The sequence below is a fragment of the Cherax quadricarinatus genome, chromosome 47, assembly GCF_038502225.1.
Source record: "Cherax quadricarinatus isolate ZL_2023a chromosome 47, ASM3850222v1, whole genome shotgun sequence".
Lineage (NCBI taxonomy): Eukaryota > Metazoa > Arthropoda > Malacostraca > Decapoda > Parastacidae > Cherax > Cherax quadricarinatus.
In genome coordinates this window covers 12,452,403-12,472,402 of record NC_091338.1, presented here as the reverse complement: position 1 = coordinate 12,472,402, position 20,000 = coordinate 12,452,403, and the positions used below count along the sequence as shown (strand labels likewise).

General features: G+C 37.7%; 1 protein-coding gene across 6 annotated transcripts in view; it reads right to left on the bottom strand.

Moving 5' to 3' along the window:
• LOC128696505 (glutamate receptor ionotropic, kainate 2-like) overlaps positions 1–20,000 on the bottom strand; it is a 520,103-nt gene that overhangs the window by 2,409 nt on the left and 497,694 nt on the right. For 3 of the 6 annotated variants that reach the window (XM_070094680.1, XM_070094683.1, XM_070094684.1), the window contains 2 exons: positions 14,754–14,878; positions 216–368 (listed from right to left, as the gene is read on the bottom strand). In XM_070094680.1, the coding sequence (XP_069950781.1) occupies positions 216–368; positions 14,754–14,878 (278 nt within the window). Of the gene's footprint in view, positions 1–215; positions 369–5,333; positions 5,450–5,875; positions 5,992–14,753; positions 14,879–20,000 lie in introns of those variants that run through there. The other 3 variants (XM_070094685.1, XM_070094682.1, XM_070094681.1) reach the window with 3 other exon arrangements.

Sequence of the window (20,000 nt, the reverse complement as noted above, 5' to 3'; positions counted from 1 at the left end):
ACCTACTCAAGGGAGGTTCCTTGATACTGGTGAGGGGCTCTTGATCTAGGGAATTGGACCTGTGCTCGAATTCCCTGAACTGAGTCTGAGTGCAGCTTAAACATAGTCCATAATGGACTGATAAGTCCAGTTTACATTGAAAAATTATTGGGTAGTCGTACTTGTGGCTAGGCATGGTGGACACTTGTGAGGGTCAAACTTGAAGCAAGACTTACTTGGTCGTCCTTGGCGATGTCATAGCATTCGAGGATGAACTCGCCCATGGCGACGACGAGGGCGAGACCCATGCCGCCCAGCAGCACCACGAACACGCCGCCCACATTGGATAAGTTCAGCTCACTCGCCATACTGCTCCCACCTGCCTCTTCCTGTTGATCATAACTCAGGGTGGGTCACTTGTTATCCAGGATCACTCAGCTCATACTGGGTCATGACAGGTCAAACTACAAAGGTATATAACTGACACTTCGGTCCTTTCTTATGTTTAAAAATATATCTTCGGATGAATTACTGCCTTCTAATTTACGTGTTAACACACGAAGGCGCTCAGGTATTTCTGCTGTTAACTGCTTACTGTGACTTTTCTGACGAATATTCCAAATATTTATGTCCTAATTCTCAAGTCAATATAACTTAATAAACACCCCTTCATATAAGCTCAGTCCTCTATCAGAGTCATGAGTTTGTTACTTAATCAATTATATATATATATATATATATATATATATATATATATATATATATATATATATATATATATATATATATATATATATAATCTCCGACTTACGACCAAGCTTGGTTCCGACCAACCGGTCGTAATTCAAAATGGACGTAAGTCGAACCTTTGAAAATTGCCGACATACTGGGTAGGGCAATGTCAAACTTTTCATATATAAACTACCTACATAGTACTGTAATGTACAATCATTATTTCATTTTTTCCATAATTTAATTCTATTGTTATATTTTAATTATTTATTTACTGTATATAATGTATACATGGTAGTGAACTGTACTGTAAATTTTACATCGCATACAGTATCATATGTTACTGTTATCTTTATGTATTGTCGACACAGTGGAATGGGAGAATACCACTGGTAGTGTCATCCTGCCAGAATGTAGTATAACCTATACCCTAAGTAAAGAGAAAACTCTGGAACATGTGTAATACGTGTGTAATATATATATACATGTGTAATATATATATATATATATATATATATATATATATATATATATATATATATATATATATATATATATATATATATATATATATATATATATATAGATGCATGGAGAACAACCACAGTGAAAAAATAGTGAAATTCTAAGTGATTTCGTGATTTCTCACATTATCAAAGAACTGTAAAAATAAAAGATTCACAATAAAGCATATACGGACGAGACTACACCTCGCGGTGACCATACAACACTTCACCATTGATGACGTAGGTAGGTAGTCAAGGATTTGTCAAAGACAACTTATATTCTACCCAAACTTTAAGAATTTAACTTGTCTGATGTATCTTAAATTCTTCCCAAATTTTATTAATTATAAATGACTACAATTTGCATAATTCTAAAGCAATACTCATTTTTTTTTCAAAACCAGTTTTTATGAAACTTGATTCTATTATATTTTTCTCGATCATGGACCTACTTGAATAACTTTCTCAGCCTTTTGAAAATCAAATGAATGGTTAAAATCTGTTACATAAATAAACAGAACATTAGAATCTTGTCCACTTCTAATGCTATATTTATGTTTTAATCTTAGGTCAAGACTTTTCCCAGTTTGACTAATAAACTTGATCACATTTTTTTTACATGGAATCTTGTAGACACAGCTGTCAGCATTTTAAGGAATTTTTTTTATCAGACGTTCTTTTACTGTATCAAGATTTTTAAATACAACTTTGATATTAAAATTCTTAAGTAAAGAAGGTATATTAAGAAAGTTTTCATGGTAAAGGAGAACAAACATTTTTAGTTGAACAAGACTGGTTATCCTTATTTGAATTGTAAAAAGTATTTCTAGCAATTTTAAAAAAATTACCAATTAAGTTTTTTTTTTTTTTACATTAGCTATTTCATAAATCTTCAAGATTTTATCTATGAACTCTGGGCTGCTAATACGCCAAGTTCTCAAAAACAATGATGAGAACACAGAATTTAACTCTGTCTTGTTGTGAAGAATAACAATATACACAGGAACAGTTATTTGTGGGTTTTCTGTAAATTTTAAAATCAAAATCTTGGTTCCGCTTAATAATTAAAACAATTAAAATTTACAGAAAACCAACAAATAACTGTTCCTATGTGCACTATTATTCTTCACATCAAGATGCTTTCTGTATTTTCATCAGTGTTTTTGAGAACTTGACGTGTTTGCTGCCCAGAGCTCACAGATGAAGAAATATTGAAGCTTTATAAGATAAATCATCTAAATTACCCTAAAAAACTTAATTGATAACTGAGGTAATTATGACACTGTCACAAACAACACTCGTAATACTGCAACTATCACTCGGTAATGATAACTCCCACATAATTATCACTAATGATAACTCCCACATAATTACCACTAATGATAACTCCCACATAATTATCACTAATGATAACTCCCACATAATTATCACTAATGATAACTCCCACATAATTATCACTAATGATAACTCCCACATAATTATCACTAATGATAACTCCCACATAATTATCACTAATTACCACTAATGATAACTCCCACATAATTATCACTAACTCCCACATAATTATCACTAATGATAACTCCCACATAATTACCACTAATGATAACTCCCACATAATTACCACTAATGATAACTCCCACATAATTACCACTAATGATAACTCCCACATAATGATAACTCCCACCACTAATGATAACTCCCACATAATTACCACTAATGATAACTCCCACATAATTACCACTAATGATAACTCCCACATAATTACCACTAATGATAACTCCCACATAATTACCACTAATGATAACTCCCACATAATTACCACTAATGATAACTCCCACATAATTACCACTAATGATAACTCCCACCATAATGATAACTCACTAATGATAACTCCCACATAATTACCACTAATGATAACTCCCACATAATTACCACTAATGATAACTCCCACATAATTACCACTAATGATAACTCCCACATAATTACCACTAATGATAACTCCCACATAATTACTCCCACATAATTACCACTAATGATAACACTAATGATAACTCCCACATAATTACCACTAATGATAACTCCCACATAATTACCACTAATGATAACTCCCACATAATTACCACTAATGATAACTCCCACATAATTACCACTAATGATAACTCCCACATAATTACCACTAATGATAACTCCCACATAATTACCACTAATGATAACTCCCACATAATTACCAATGATAACTCCCACATGATAACTCCCACATAATTACCACTAATGATAACTACATAATTACCACTAATGATAACTCCCACATAATTACCACTAATGATAACTCCCACATAATTACCACTAATGATAACTCCCACATAATTACCACTAATGATAACTCCCACATAATTACCTCTAATGATAACTCCCACATAATGATAACTCCCACATGATAACTCCCACATAATTACCACTAATGATAACTCCCACCACTCCCACATAATTACCACTAATGATAACTCCCACATAATTACCACTAATGATAACTCCCACATAATTACCACTAATGATAACTCCCACATAATTACCACTAATGATAACTCCCACATAATTACCACTAATGATAACTCCCACATAATTACCACTAATGATAACTCCCACATAATTACCACTACTCCCACATAATTACCACTAATGATAACTCCCACATAATTACCACTAATGATAACTCCCACATAATTACCACTAATGATAACTCCCACATAATTACCACTAATGATAACTCCCACATAATAATTACCACTAATGATAACTCCCACATAATTAACTCCCACCTAATGATAACTCCCACATAATTACCACTAATGATAACTCCCACATAATTACCACTAATGATAACTCCCACATAATTACCACTAATGATAACTCCCACATAATTACCACTAATGATAACTCCCACATAATTACCACTAATGATAACTCCCACAATAATTACCACTAATGATAACTCCCACAATTACCACTAATGATAACTCCCACAATTACCACTAATGATAACTCCCACATAATTATCACTAATGATAACTCCCACATAGCTACCACTAATGATAACTCCCACATAGCTACCACTCAGTCATGGACAAAGATATCCCTTGTTACAATGACAATCTTAACATTAAACAAACCAAACATGATAATGCGCAGGTGTACGTTATAATTCCTGTTATTTATCAGGCTATTTGCACCGCTCAATTTCCGCTAACATAAATATTTATCCTTATAAATAATCTTTACCAAAATCTTGAAAACAAAAATAACGTTTTTCTTGTTCATCACTAGCAATATAACACGAGGCATCGTTACCTTCGAGATTATGATTATGTGCTGTGATAAAGCCATGTGTACAAACATTTGTGTAGCGGATATATGTATCTATTTTGATAAAACTCTTTGTGTTTTAGGATACATAAGTTTGCAATTATGCATTTCGTTGAACAAGGCCTTTTTTCTCTTTAATTTTTAAATTATTGGTAAATGTTTTAAAGCACTCACTCTTAAACCAACGCTCCACTTCCTTGTTAAATTTTTAAACTAGAATACAAGTCTATGACATTAAGCACACTCCAAGGTAAGTAAACATTGGGAGGAAGGTCAAGCATGAACTCTTAAGTTGTTAGCACCGAGCTGAGGAGTTACACAGTGACAAGCAAAGGAAGTTTGATGCACCAGCAGCAACATCGCACTAACTACAAACACCAGTCTTATTGCAATAAGGAGTACCGGGAAGTGAACCGGGGGACTAGCATTTGCAAGTTCATGATTATACCGACATAAACACACTCTTGAGGCTAAGTCTGTACAGTTTTGAACTTACAGATGCAAAGCCCAGTGCGGTTCCCTGATATTCCCCACACAATGTGTTACTTTCATGATATGGTGAAATTCTCATTTCAGCCAATCCTGTGTCAAATGTACACCAACACCTCAAGCATCTTAGGGAAGCAACCCCTCGAGTGCCTCTTGCTAAGTGTAACCAGTAATACAAATCCTGTAAGTGTAACTGTATACTCGTCTACTATTAGTAGCCTACAGTGAGATTACAGTGCATGTAACGGCAGCACTCCTGCTTACCCTGCATTTTCCACCACCTCTCTGTTGCCTAAACCATTTTTCTTTGAGAATGTGGAATCGCCCTTTTGATTGTAAAGTCAATATAGCGACGTCCAGAACTTCCTTGATTGGAGAACCTAGTACCAAGAAGATCACGCATTAGTCACAGCTTATAGTGTTAGTCGCTGCCAGTATTGCGTTAATAATAGCAGTGGTTATTAGTGTGCAAGCTGGTGGCTGCAGCCTAGCATATGCAACATTTTTTTTTCTCTGCCTCTCAAACTTTTCTATGGAGGCCAGAACAACTTCAGGTTAGTGGCACAGGGAGACACAATGTTCAAGCAACACAAACTTACTGTAGTCATTCCGTGCCTTAATGCTCAGCGTAACTTATTTGTAATGACGACCCGTGCGATCATGTGCTGTGGCTAGCTAGGAATATCCCAGACGATGCACATTACAAGCAAGTATTTAATGGAGGAAAATATTGATTGCTTTGACAGACAGCACTGGAGTTAGTTATTAGGTTAGTGGATCCTTAGACTATTTATGCAATATTCTACCTTACATTTACCACCACCTCTCTTTTGTTTGAACCACTTTTCTTTCAGAACGTGGAGTCTGCCTCTTTCCTGCATGGACAATATGGCGACGTCCAATGGGCCCTTGTAAGGTGAACCTGGTACCAGAAACATTAGTTACCAAGAGTAAGCAGTGAGACGAGTGTCACACTCAACACTGGGACATGCGCCCTCTCGCTATCACCCTCAACCACTTCAACGAAGACACTGGGGAAGGTGTAGTGCTAATAAAGCTGGGAAATGTATTATTTCACAATTAAAAGTCCAAGCAAGTCTGAAGATTTTACGAGAAATTAATATGAATATTTTCGTCATGCATACACACATTCAGCCCACACAAACAAATATTCAGAGGCGCTGTTTAACCCCTAAGGGTTTAGCACATTCTACTGAGCAACAAATTCCACAATACATAGTTACGAGAGAAAACACTTCCACTGCCTCCAGTCTACAACAAACACTAGGCCTCACAACCACACAACAGCATCGGTACCTCCTTCCTATGATACATTTCCGCTTATCCATATACAAAGAAACTTCTTTTTTCGCACACACTTCTGAACACCACAGTAAATTTATTTCCTTCATGTCTTGTGATTTACCTCATCCTCAAAGGACCCATCCACTAGCAAGTATTTAAACGCACCTCTTCCACACGCCTCCTAATCTACGAATTCTCTGCATAATATTTACCCCACACATTGCCCTCAGACAAGACATCTCCACTGCTTCCAAAGCTCCTCCTTGCTATAACATTATTATTACTATTATTTACATTATTATTATTATTGGGTGAGCGCTAAATGCGTATGGAGGTGTAGAGGTCACACACACTACAAAGAGATCTGGACAAGCTCCTTGCGCGTATCTGCATTCATATTCAACTTGCTTCATCTACGACTACATGCTTTTCTGATCTGTGCTCAAGTTCCCCGAATTAAGAATGAATGCCTTCCACATCCCCCCCCCAGGCGCTGTATAATCCTCCGGGTTTAGCGCTTCCCCCTGATTATAGTAATAATAATAAATGCTTTTCTAAACTCTTCTAAAATTTTTAACTTCTCTTCCCAGTCTCCCAACAGCACTGAGTCATCTGCGAACACATCCTGAAAGGACCTCACTCGTAAATCGAAATATACGGCAACCATTCTTGTATTTTTTCTGTCTATGCGAGTTTTTCTCTTGCATACACACACACACACACACGTAATAATATTAATATATATATATATATATATATATATATATATATATATATATATATATATATATATATATATATATATATATATATATATATATATATATATATAATGTCGTACTGAATAGTTGAACTTGCATTTTTGCTTAAATAGCAACGCTCTTCTTGCTGAATAAGGAAGGAAAAAAATTGTGTATGCAATAATTTCGCAAAAATCATTCTGAACCTAACGTAAAAAATATATTTCATTGTCTCTGTTTATTATTAAATTATTATAAACTTATCTAAAACATATTTAGTTGGATTAGGCTAAATTAAATTGCGCTTGTTATAATAAGGTTAGATAAGTTTTCTAAAGTTCTTTTGGTACAAAATTATTGATTTTTACATTAACAAATTAAAAAATATATTTTTTTAAACGTATAAGAGAAAATTTTAGAAAGGACTTAATTTTAAATAAGTTCTTGTTAATTGACCAACTTTACCTATTCGTCACATTATATATATATATATATATATATATATATATATATATATATATATATATATATATATATATATATATATATATATATATATATATATATATATATATATATCGTGCCGAATATGTAAAACTGGTCAATTAGCAAGAACTCATTTAAAATTAAGTCCTTTCTAAAATTTTATCTTATACGTTTAAAGATATATTTTTTTCATTAATGTTGATGTAAAAATTTATAATTTTGCACCAAAAGGAACTTAGAAAACTTACCTAACCTTATTATAACAAGAACAATTTATTTTAGCCTAACCCAACTAAATATATTTTAGGTTTGTTTACAGTAATTTAATACTAACCAAACACAGTGAAATATATTTTTTTCGTTAGGTTCAGAATGATTTTGGCGAAATTATTGCATACACAAATTTTCACTCGTCCTATATGGCAAGATGAGCGTTGCTATTTAAGCCAAGATCGCAAGTTCTGCCTATTCGGCACGACATTATATATATATATATATATATATATATATATATATATATATATATATATATATATATATATATATATATATATATATTTTTTTTTTTTTTTTTTTTTTCAACAAGTCGGCCGTCTCCCACCGAGGCAGGGTGACCCAAAAAAGAAAGAAAATCCCCAAAAAGAAAATACTTTCATCATCATTCAACACTTTCACCACACTCGCACATTATCACTGTTTTTGCAGAGGTGCTCAGAATACAACAGTCTAGAAGCATAAACATATAAAGATACACAACATATCCCTCCAAACTGCCAATATCCCAAACCCCTCCTTTAAAGTGCAGGCATTGTACTTCCCATTTCCAGGACTCAAGTCCGACTATATGAAAATAACCGGTTTCCCTGAATCCCTTCACTAAATATTACCCTGCTCACACTCCAACAGATCGTCAGGTCCCAAGTACCATTCGTCTCCATTCACTCCTATCTAACACGCTCACGCACGCTTGCTGGAAGTCCAAGCCCCTTACCCACAAAACCTCCTTTACCCCCTCTCTCCAACCCTTTCGAGGACGACCCCTACCCCGCCTTCCTTCCCCTATAGATTTATATGCTTTCCATGTCATTCTACTGTGATCCATTCTCTCTAAATGACCAAACCACCTCAACAACCCCTCTTCTGCCCTCTGACTAATACTTTTATTAACTCCACACCTTCTCCTAATTTCCACACTCCGAATTTTCTGCATAATATTTACACCACACATTGCCCTTAAACAGGACATCTCCGCTGCCTCCAACCGTCTCCTCGCTGCTGCATTTACCACCCAAGCTTCACACCCATATAAGAGTGTTGGTACTACTATACTTTCATACATTCCCTTCTTTGCCTCCATAGATAACGTTTTTTGACTCCACATATACCTCAACGCACCACTCACCTTTTTTCCCTCATCAATTCTATGATTAACCTCATCCTTCATAAATCCATCCGCCGACACGTCAACTCCCAAGTATCTGAAAACATTCACTTCTTCCATACTCCTCCTCCCCAATTTGATATCCAATTTTTCTTTATCTAAATCATTTGACACCCTCATCACCTTACTCTTTTCTATGTTCACTTTCAACTTTCTACCTTTACACACATTCCCAAACTCATCCACTAACCTTTGCAATTTTTCTTTAGAATCTCCCATAAGCACAGTATCATCAGCAAAAAGTAACTGTCAATTCCCATTTTGAATTTGATTCCCCATAATTTAATCCCACCCCTCTCCCAAACACCCTAGCATTTACTTCCTTTACAACCCCATCTATAAATATATTAAACAACCACGGTGACATTACACATCCCTGTCTAAGACCTACTTTTACCGGGAAGTAGTCTCCCTCTCTTCTACACACCCTAACCTGAGCCTCACTATCCTCATAAAAACTCTTTACAGCATTTAATAACTTACCACCTATTCCATATACTTGCAACATCTGCCACATTGCTCCTCTATCCACTCTATCATATGCCTTTTCTAAATCCATAAATGCAATAAAAACTTCCCTATCTTTATCTAAATACTGTTCACATATATGCTTCAATGTAAACACCTGATCTACACATCCCCTACCCACTCTAAAACCTCCTTGCTCATCCGCAATCCTACATTCTGTCTTACCTCTAATTCTTTCAATTATAACCCTACCGTACACTTTTCCTGGTATACTCAGTAAGCTTATTCCTCTATAATTTTTACAGTCTCTTTTGTCCCCTTTCCCTTTATATAAAGGGACTATACATGCTCTCTGCCAATCCCTAGGTACCTTCCCCTCTTTCATACATTTATTAAACAAAAGTACCAACCACTCCAACACTATATCCCCCCCTGCTTTTAACATTTCTGTCATGATCCCATCAGTTCCAGCTGCTTTACCCCCTTTCATTTTACGTAATGCCTCACGTACCTCCCCCACACTTACATTCTGCTCTTCTTCACTCCTAAAAGATGGTATACCTCCCTGACCAGTGCATGAAATTACTGCCTCTGTTTCTTCCTTAACATTTAAAAGTTCCTCAAAATATTCTCGCCATCTACCCAATACCTCCATCTCCCCATCTACTAACTCCCCTACTCTGTTTTTAACTGACAAATCCATATTTTCCCTAGGCTTTCTTAACTTGTTTAACTCACTCCAAAATTTTTTCTTATTTTCATTAAAATTTCTTGACAGTGCCTCTCCCACTCTATCATCTGCTCTCCTTTTGCACTCTCTCACCACTCTCTTTACCTTTCTTTTACTCTCCATATACTCTGCTCTTCTTATAACACTTCTGCTTTGTAAAAACCTCTCATAAGCTACCTTTTTCTCTTTTATCACACCCTTTACTTCATCATTCCACCAATCACTCCTCTTTCCTCCTGCCCCCACCCTCCTATAACCACAAACTTCTGCCCCACATTCTAATACTGCATTTTTAAAACTATTCCAACCCTCTTCAACCCCCCCACTACTCATCTTTGCACTAGCCCACCTTTCTGCCAATAGTCGCTTATATCTCACCCGAACTTCCTCCTCCCTTAGTTTATACACTTTCACTTCCCTCTTACTTGTTGTTGCCACCTTCCTCTTTTCCCATCTACCTCTTACTCTAACTGTAGCTACAACTAAATAATGATCCGATATATCAGTTGCCCCTCTATAAACATGTACATCCTGGAGCCTACCCATCAACCTTTTATCCACCAATACATAATCTAATAAACTACTTTCATTACGTGCTACATCATACCTTGTATATTTATTTATCCTCTTTTTCATAAAATATGTATTACTTATTACCAAATTTCTTTCTACACATAGCTCAATTAAAGGCTCCCCATTTACATTTACCCCTGGCACCCCAAATTTACCTACTACTCCCTCCATAACATTTTTACCCACTTTAGCATTAAAATCCCCAACCACCATTACTCTCACACTTGATTCAAAACTCCCCACGCATTCACTCAACATTTCCCAAAATCTCTCTCTCTCCTCTACACTTCTCTCTTCTCCAGGTGCATACACGCTTATTATAACCCACTTTTCACATCCAATCTTTATTTTACTCCACATAATCCTTGAATTAATACATTTATAGTCCCTCTTTTCCTGCCATAGCTTATCCTTCAACATTATTGCTACTCCTTCTTTAGCTCTAACTCTATTTGAAACCCCTGACCTAATCCCATTTATTCCTCTCCACTGAAACTCTCCCACCCCCTTCAGCTTTGTTTCACTTAAAGCCAGGACATCCAGCTTCTTCTCATTCATAACATCCACAATCATCTCTTTCTTATCATCTGCACAACATCCACGCACATTCAGACTTCCCACTTTGACAATTTTCTTCTTCTTATTCTTTTTAGTAATCTTTACAGGAAAAGGGGTTACTAGCCCATTGTTCCCGGCATTTTAGTTGACTTTTACAACACGCATGGCTTACGGAGGAAAGATTCTTATTCCACTTCCCCATGGATATAAAAGGAAAATTAATAAGACCAAGAACTATTAAGATAAAATCAAAGAAAACTCAGATGAGTGTGTATAAATAAATGTGTACATGTATGTGTAGTGTGACCTAAGTGTAAGTAGAAGTAGCAAGACATGCCTGTAATCTTGCATATTTATGAGACAGACAAAAGACATCAGCAATCCTACCATCATGTAAAACAATCACAGGCTTCGTTTTACACTCACTTGGCAGGACGGTAGTACCTCCCTGGGTGGTTGCTGTCTACCAACCTACTACCTACAATATATATATATATATAATATATATATAATATATATTATATATATATATATATATATATATATATATATATATATATATATATATATATATATATATATATTATATATATACATATATATTATATATATACTTTCAACAAACCGACCGTATCCCACTAAAGCAGGGTGGCCCAAAAAGAAAAACAAAAGTTTCTCTTTTTAAATTTAGTAATTTATACAGGAGAATGGCTTAGTAGCCCATTGCTCCCGACATTTTAGTCGCCTCTTAGTACACGCATGGCTTACGGAGGAAGAATTCTGTTCCACTTCCCCATGGATATATATATATATATATATATATATATATATTAATATATATATATATATATATATATATATATATATATATATATATATATATATATATATATAAACACACACACATAAATGAAGCTTGAAGTGATATGAGTCATCGGAGGTGGGAAAGACTTGAAATGTTACTAGTACAGTATTAAAATAAAATAATCCTACTTAGTGTATGGAGAGTAAAAGAGAGGTGAAGAGAGTGGTGAGGGAGTGCAAAAGAGCAAATGATAGAGCGGGTGAGGCGCTGTTAACAAATTTTGATGAGAATAAGAATTTTTTTGGAGATAAATAGGTTAAGAAAGCCTAGGGAACGAATGGATTTGACAGTTAAAAACAGAATGGGGTAGTTAGTAGATAGGGAGTTGAGGTATTGGGAAGATGGCAGGAATATTTTGAGGAACTGTTAAATGTCGATGAAGATAGGGAGGCAGTAATTTCATGCACTGGCCAGGAAGGTATAACATCTTTTAGGAGTGAAGAAGAGCCGGGTGTAAGTGTGAGGGAGGTGCCTGAGGCATTAGATAGAATGAAAGGGGGTAAAACAGCTGGAACTGATGGGATCATGACAGAAATGTTAAAAGCAGGGGGAGGGGGGAATTAGTTTTGGAGTGGTTGGTACTTTTCTTTACTATATGTATGAAAGAGGGGAAGGTACCTAGGGACTGGCAGAGAGCTTGTATAATTCCCTTTATATAAGGGAAAGGAGGACAAAAGACATTGTAAAAATTATTATTGAAAGAATTAGAGGTAAAACAGATAACAGGATTGCGGATGAGCAAGGAGGCTTTAGAGTGGGTAGGGGATGTGTAGATCAAGTGTTTACATTGAAGCATATATGTGAATAGTATGTAGATAAAGGTAGGGAAGTTTTCATTGCATTTTTGGATTTAGAAAAGACACGATAAAGTGGATAAGGGAGCAATGTGACAGATGTTGCAAAAGTGTATGGAATAAGTAGTAAATTACTAAATCCTGTAAAGAGTTTTTATGAGGGCAATGAGGCTCAAGTTAGGGTGTGTAGGAGAGAGGGAGACTACTTCCCAGTAAAAGTAGGTCTTAGACAGGGATGTGTAATGTCACCATGGATGTTTAACACATTTATAGATGAACTTGTGAAAGAAGTAAATGCTAGAGTGTTGGGGAGAGGGGTGGGATTAAATTATGAGGAATCAAATGCGAAATGGGAGTTGACAAAGTTACTTTTTGCTGATGATACTGTGCTTTTGGGAGATTCTAAAGAAAAGTTCCCCTCAAGGAAGGTTCCTTGATGTTGGTGAGGGGCTCTTGATTTAGGGAATTGGATCTGTGCTCCAGTTCCCCGAATTAAGCCTGAATGCCTTCCACATCCCCCCCCAGGCGCTGTATAATCCTCCGGGTTTAGCGCTTCCCCCTTGATTATAATAATAATAATAATAATAAAGAAAAGTTGCAAAGGTTGGTGAACGAGTTTGGGAGGTGTGTAAAGAAAGTTGAAAGTGAACATAGGTGAGAGTAAGATGATAAAGGTATCAAACGAGTTAGGTAAAGGAAACACTGGATATCAGATTGGAGGGAGGAAGTATGGAAGAAGTGAAGAGGGGTTATTGAGGTGGTTTGGTTATCTGGAGAGGATGGAGCAAAATGGTTTGACTTGGAGGGTATATAAATCAGTAGTGGATGGGAGGAGGGGTACAGGTCTTCCTAGGAAAGGGTGGAAGGAGGGGGCTAAAAGAGGTTTTGTGTACAAGGGGCCAGGACATAAAGCAGGCATGTATGAGCGTATTAGATAGGAGTGAATGGAGATGAATGTTTTTTGGGACCTGACGAGCTGTTGTAGTGTGAGCAGGGTAATATTTTGAGAAGGGATTCAGGGAATCTGGTTAGACGGACTTGAGTCCCGAAAATGGGAAGTACAATGCCTGCACTTTATAGAGAGTTTAGGATATTAGCTGTCTGGAGTGACATCTGAACCGTCATGTCTGGGCACCTCTGCGAAGACAGTAATATTGTGTGAATGATGGTGAAAGTGTTCCTTTTTTGAGTCATCCTGCCCCGGTGGGAGACGGCCGTCGTGTTGAAAAAAAAAATTACTTCATTAAATGTTCTAAGACTATTTTAAGTCTTTTCCACTTGCTATGGTTATCTGCTAGACACTGTACCGTAGCTTGTACTGATATTATACCTCCCTCCCTCCCAGCTCCTTCCCAAGGTAGACTCAGTGATGATGTTAGTGTGGCAGCTTTATAATGTACCTCACGTAAATCTTGTGGACGCTAATTAAAAACCATTACACAGGAACAAACAGAATTATCGGTCATAATATATATTACCTTTTCTTTCGTGAGACTATATAACAAAAAATTAAAAAACAAAAAGCGCAAAAATAAAAATGAAATATAATAACAGGAATCATGACTCAAAATCGTAATAACAGGATTGTAAACAAACCACAGAACGTGAGATACTTGAACCCATGACAGGACTCGCTTGCAATGGGTTCAACCCCCTTACCCTCACCTGTTCCCTGATTTGGAAAACAGGAAAGTGGGCAACTGAAGAGGTAGAGAAGGGATTACCTTCTCATTGTTACACCTGCCTGCCCCACCCCTCTCACTCCACCACTTCCGCTTCAGCAACTGGATGGTGGAGGTCTCCTGTAGTGCCAGGATGGCACTGCTGATGGCACTTGTGTAAGGTGAGCCTGCAAGTTAGTGGGCACACTGTTAATAACACTATTATATGAGGCTTGTTAGAGGAGGAGAGAGAAGTCTACGAGAAAAGTTTGCTTATTAATTAATATAACTCTTTCACGTTCTAAGTAGCTGAATACAAGGTTAGTTTTGTTAGTAGCGCAGCACTGTTAAGTTCTGTTAGTAGCTCAGCACTGTTAGATTTGTTAGTAGCTCAGCACTGTTAAGTTCTGTTAGTAGCTCAGCACTGTTAAGTTCTGTTAGTAGCACAGCACTGTTAGATTTGTTAGTAGCTCAGTACTGTTAAGTTCTGCTAGTAGCTCAGCACTGTTAGTTTTGTTAGTAGCTCAGTACTGTTAAGTTCTGTTAGTAGCTCAGCACTGTTAAGTTCTGTTAGTAGCTCAGCACTGTTAAGTTCTGTTAGTAGCTCAGCACTGTTAAGTTCTGTTAGTAGCTCAGCACTGTTAGTTTTGTTAGTAGCTCAGTACTGTTAAGTTCTGTTAGTAGCTCAGTACTGTTAAGTTCTGTTAGTAGCTCAGCATTGTTAGATTTGTTAGTAGCTCAGCACTGTTAAGTTCTGTTAGTAGCTCAGTACTGTTAAGCTCTGTTAGTAGCTCAGCACTGTTAAGTTCTGTTAGTAGCTCAGCACTGTTAGATTTGTTAGTAGCTCAGCACTGTTAAGTTCTGTTAGTAGCTCAGCACTGTTAAGTTCTGTTAGTAGCTCAGCATTGTTAAGTTCTGTTAGTAGCTCAGCACTGTTAGATTTGTTAGTAGCTCAGCACTGTTAAGTTCTGTTAGTAGCTCAGCACTGTTAAGTTCTGTTAGTAGCTCAGCACTGTTAAGTTCTGTTAGTAGCACAGCACTGTTAGATTTGTTAGTAGCTCAGTACTGTTAAGTTCTGCTAGTAGCTCAGCACTGTTAGTTTTGTTAGTAGCTCAGTACTGTTAAGTTCTGTTAGTAGCTCAGCACTGTTAAGTTCTGTTAGTAGCTCAGCACTGTTAGTTTTGTTAGTAGCTCAGTACTGTTAAGTTCTGCTAGTAGCTCAGCACTGTTAGTTTTGTTAGTAGCTCAGCATTGTTAAGTTCTGTTTGTAGCTCAGTACTGTTAAGTTCTGTTAGTAGCTCAGCACTGTTAGATTTGTTAGTAGCTCAGCATTGTTAAGTTCTGTTAGTAGCTCAGTACTGTTAAGTTCTGTTAGTAGCTCAGTACTGTTAAGTTCTGTTAGTAGCTCAGCACTGTTAGATTTGTTAGTAGCTTAGCACTGTTAAGTTCTGTTAGTAGCTCAGCACTGTTAAGTTCTGTTAGCTCAGCACTGTTAAGTTCTGTTAGCTCAGCACTGTTAGATTTGTTAGTAGCTCAGCACTGTTAAGTTCTGTTAGTAGCTCAGTACTGTTAAGTTCTGTTAGTAGCTCAGTACTGTTAAGTTCTGTTAGTAGCTCAGTACTGTTAAGTTCTGTTAGTAGCTCAGCACTGTTAGATTTGTTAGTAGCTCAGCACTGTTAAGTTCTGTTAGTAGCTCAGCACTGTTAAGTTCTGTTAGTAGCTCAGCACTGTTAGTTCTGTTAGTAGCTCAGCACTGTTAAGTTCTGTTAGTAGCTCAGCACTGTTAAGTTCTGTTAGTAGCTCAGCACTGTTAGTTTTGTTAGCTCAGCACTGTTAAGCTCTGTTAGTAGCTCAGTACCGTTAAGTTCTGTTAGTAGCTCAGCACTTAGTTCTGTTAGTAGCTCAGTACTGTTAGTTCTGTTAGTAGCTCAGCACTGTTAGTTCTGTTAGTAGCTCAGCACTTAGTTTTGTTAGTAGCTCAGCACTGTTAAGTTTTGTTAGTAGCTCAGCACTGTTAAGTTCTGTTAATAGCTCAGCACTTAGTTTTGTTAGTAGCTCAGCACTGTTAAGTTCTGTTAGTAGCTCAGCACTGTTAGTTTTGTTAATAGCTCAGCACTGTTAAGTTTTGTTAGTAGCTCAGCATTGTTAGTTTTGTTAGTAGCTCAGCACTGTTAAGTTTTGTTAGTAGCTCAGCATTGTTAGTTTTGTTAGTAGCTCAGCATTGTTAGTTTTGTTAGCTCAGCACTGTTAGTTTTGTTAGTAGCTCAGCACTTAGTTTTGTTAGTAGCTCAGCACTGTTAGTTTCGTTAGTAGCTCAGCACTGTTAGTTTTGTTAGTAGCTTAGAACTATGACACAACAAAATGTTATATAAGAGAAGATATTAAGTGGGAGTGACACACTACACCACTGAAGGTGAGACGCTACACGCTGAGCTTCAATCTCACCACTTAATAATACTTAAGTTACAGAGATGATACAGTGCCAACTTGAGTGAAATATTGTGAAGAAAGGTTCGCATCTTCTTACCATGTAGGCAGAGAGGATGGGTCATGGGTAGTAATGCAGAAGTAGTGTAGCATTGTGTAGTGTAGCGTTGTGTAGTGTAGCGTTGTGTAGTGTAGCGTTGTGTAGTGTAGCGTTGTGTAGTGTAGCGTTGTGTAGTGTAGCGTTGTGTAGTGTTGTGTAGTGTAGCGTTGTGTAGTGTAGCGTTGTGTAGTGTTGTGTAGTGTAGCGTTGTGTAGTGTAGCATTGTGTAGTGTAGCATTGTGTAGTGTAGCGTTGTGTAGTGTAGCGTTGTGTAGTGTAGCATTGTGTAGTGTAGCGTTGTGTAGTGTAGCGTTGTGTAGTGTAGCATTGTGTAGTGTAGCGTTGTGTAGTGTAGCGTTGTGTAGTGTAGCGTTGTGTAGTGTAGCGTTGTGTAGTGTAGCGTTGTGTAGTGTAGCGTTGTGTAGTGTAGCATTGTGTAGTGTAGCGTTGTGTAGTGTAGCGTTGTGTAGTGTAGCGTTGTGTAGTGTAGCGTTGTGTAGTGTAGCGTTGTGTAGTGTAGCGTTGTGTAGTGTAGCGTTGTGTAGTGTAGCGTTGTGTAGTGTAGCGTTGTGTAGTGTAGCGTTGTGTAGTGTAGCGTTGTGTAGTGTAGCGTTGTGTAGTGTAGCATTGTGTAGTGTAGCATTGTGTAGTGTAGCGTTGTGTAGTGTAGCATTGTGTAGTGTAGCGTTGTGTAGTGTAGCGTTGTGTAGTGTAGCATTGTGTAGTGTAGCATTGTGTAGTGTAGCATTGTGTAGTGTAGCGTTGTGTAGTGTAGCATTGTGTAGTGTAGCATTGTGTAGTGTAGCGTTGTGTAGTGTAGCGTTGTGTAGTGTAGCATTGTGTAGTGTAGCGTTGTGTAGTGTAGCGTTGTGTAGTGTAGCGTTGTGTAGTGTAGCATTGTGTAGTGTAGCGTTGTGTAGTGTAGCATTGTGTAGTGTAGCATTGTGTAGTGTAGCATTGTGTAGTGTAGCGTTGTGTAGTGTAGCGTTGTGTAGTGTAGCGTTGTGTAGTGTAGCGTTGTGTAGTGTAGCGTTGTGTAGTGTAGCGTTGTGTAGTGTAGCGTTGTGTAGTGTAGCGATGTGTAGCGAAGTGTAGTGTAGTATAGTGTTCTGTAGTGTAGTGTTGAGAAATGTAAATATAGGTAGTTTCTCTACGCTAAGGACGGAGACACTACAAGTAGAAGACTGTCTCCCTGTGTTTCTACAATATATTACTGTTGTTTATTATCAAGTTCGTATTAAAACTAATACCAACAGGATGACTGAGTCAGCTGCGTTACTTACCAAACTACGTCCATAATTCACCTACACTATAACAAAAAGTAGGTTGTTATTATATTTATGGAAAAGTACTAAATTCGTAAGGATCCCACAGCCTCATAAAAAGAGAGATGACTACCGTAGAGCTGGTCACACAGTGAGGCTCCTCTCACTGATGACTACCGTAGAGCTGGTCACACAGTGAGGCTCCTCTCACTGATGACTACCGTAGAGCTGGTCACACAGTGAGGCTCCTCTCACTGATGACTACCGTAGAGCTGGTCACACAGTGAGGCTCCTCTCACTGATGACTACAGTAGAGCTGGTCACACAGTGAGGCTCCTCTCACTGATGACTACCGTAGAGCTGGTCACACAGTGAGGCTCCCCTCACTGATGACTACCGTAGAGCTGGTCACACAGTGAGGCTTCCCTCACTGATGACTACCGTAGAGCTGGTCACACAGTGAGGCTCCCCTCACTGATGACTACCGTAGAGCTGGTCACACAGTGAGGCTCCCCTCACTGATGACTACCGTAGAGCTGGTCACACAGTGAGGATCCCCTCACTGATGACTACCGTAGAGCTGGTCACACAGTGAAGCTCCCCTCACTGATGTGTATCATAGGCAACATAGGAACACTTAAAACCCACGAAAGATTCCGGTATAAACCCGTGGGGCCCATCTGGAAAAATGGTGACACATTATATTTACATGAAGCTCTAAACTCGTGTGGGTTATTCAGGGCAAGTTGTAGTGGAGGCTTCACTAACCGCAGGGGGAAAAATTTAGTCTGGTACCCATAAATGGTGTACGTGAAACGTGTGAGAAATAGTCTTGTTGGAACAACACTGGTGGAACAACACTGGTGGAAATAGAATTAGTGAAACTAGAGGAGGCGAAATCAGTGGAGGTGGAACTAGTGGAGGTAGAACTAGTGGAGGTGGAAATAGAGGAAATGCAACTAGTGGAGGTGAAACTAGTGGGGGTGAAACTAGTGGAGGTGAAACTAGTGGAGGTGAAACTAGTGGAGGTGAAACTAGTGGAGGTAGAACTAATGGAGGAAGAACTAGTGGAAGTGGAACCAGAGGTAGAACTAATGGGGTTAGAACTAGTGGAAGTGGAATTAGTGGAGGTAGAACTAGTGGAAGTGGAACTAATGGAGGAAGAACTAGTGGAGGCAGAACTAGCGGAGGTAGAACTAGTGGAGGTAGAACTAGTGGAAGTGGAACCAGAGGTAGAACTAATGGGGTTAGAACTAGTGGAAGTGGAATTAGTGGAGGTAGAACTAATGGAGGCAGAACTAGTGGAAGTGGAACTAGTGGAAATCGAACTAGTGGAAGTAGAACTAGGAGGGAGAACTAATGGAGGTAGAACCAGTGGAGATAGAACTAGTGGAGGTAGAACTAGTGGAGGTAGAATTAGTGGAAGTAGAATTAATGGAGGTAGAACTAGTTGATGTAGAATTAGTGGAGGTAGAACTAGCTGAGGTAGAACTAATGGAGGTAGTGCTAGTGGAAGTG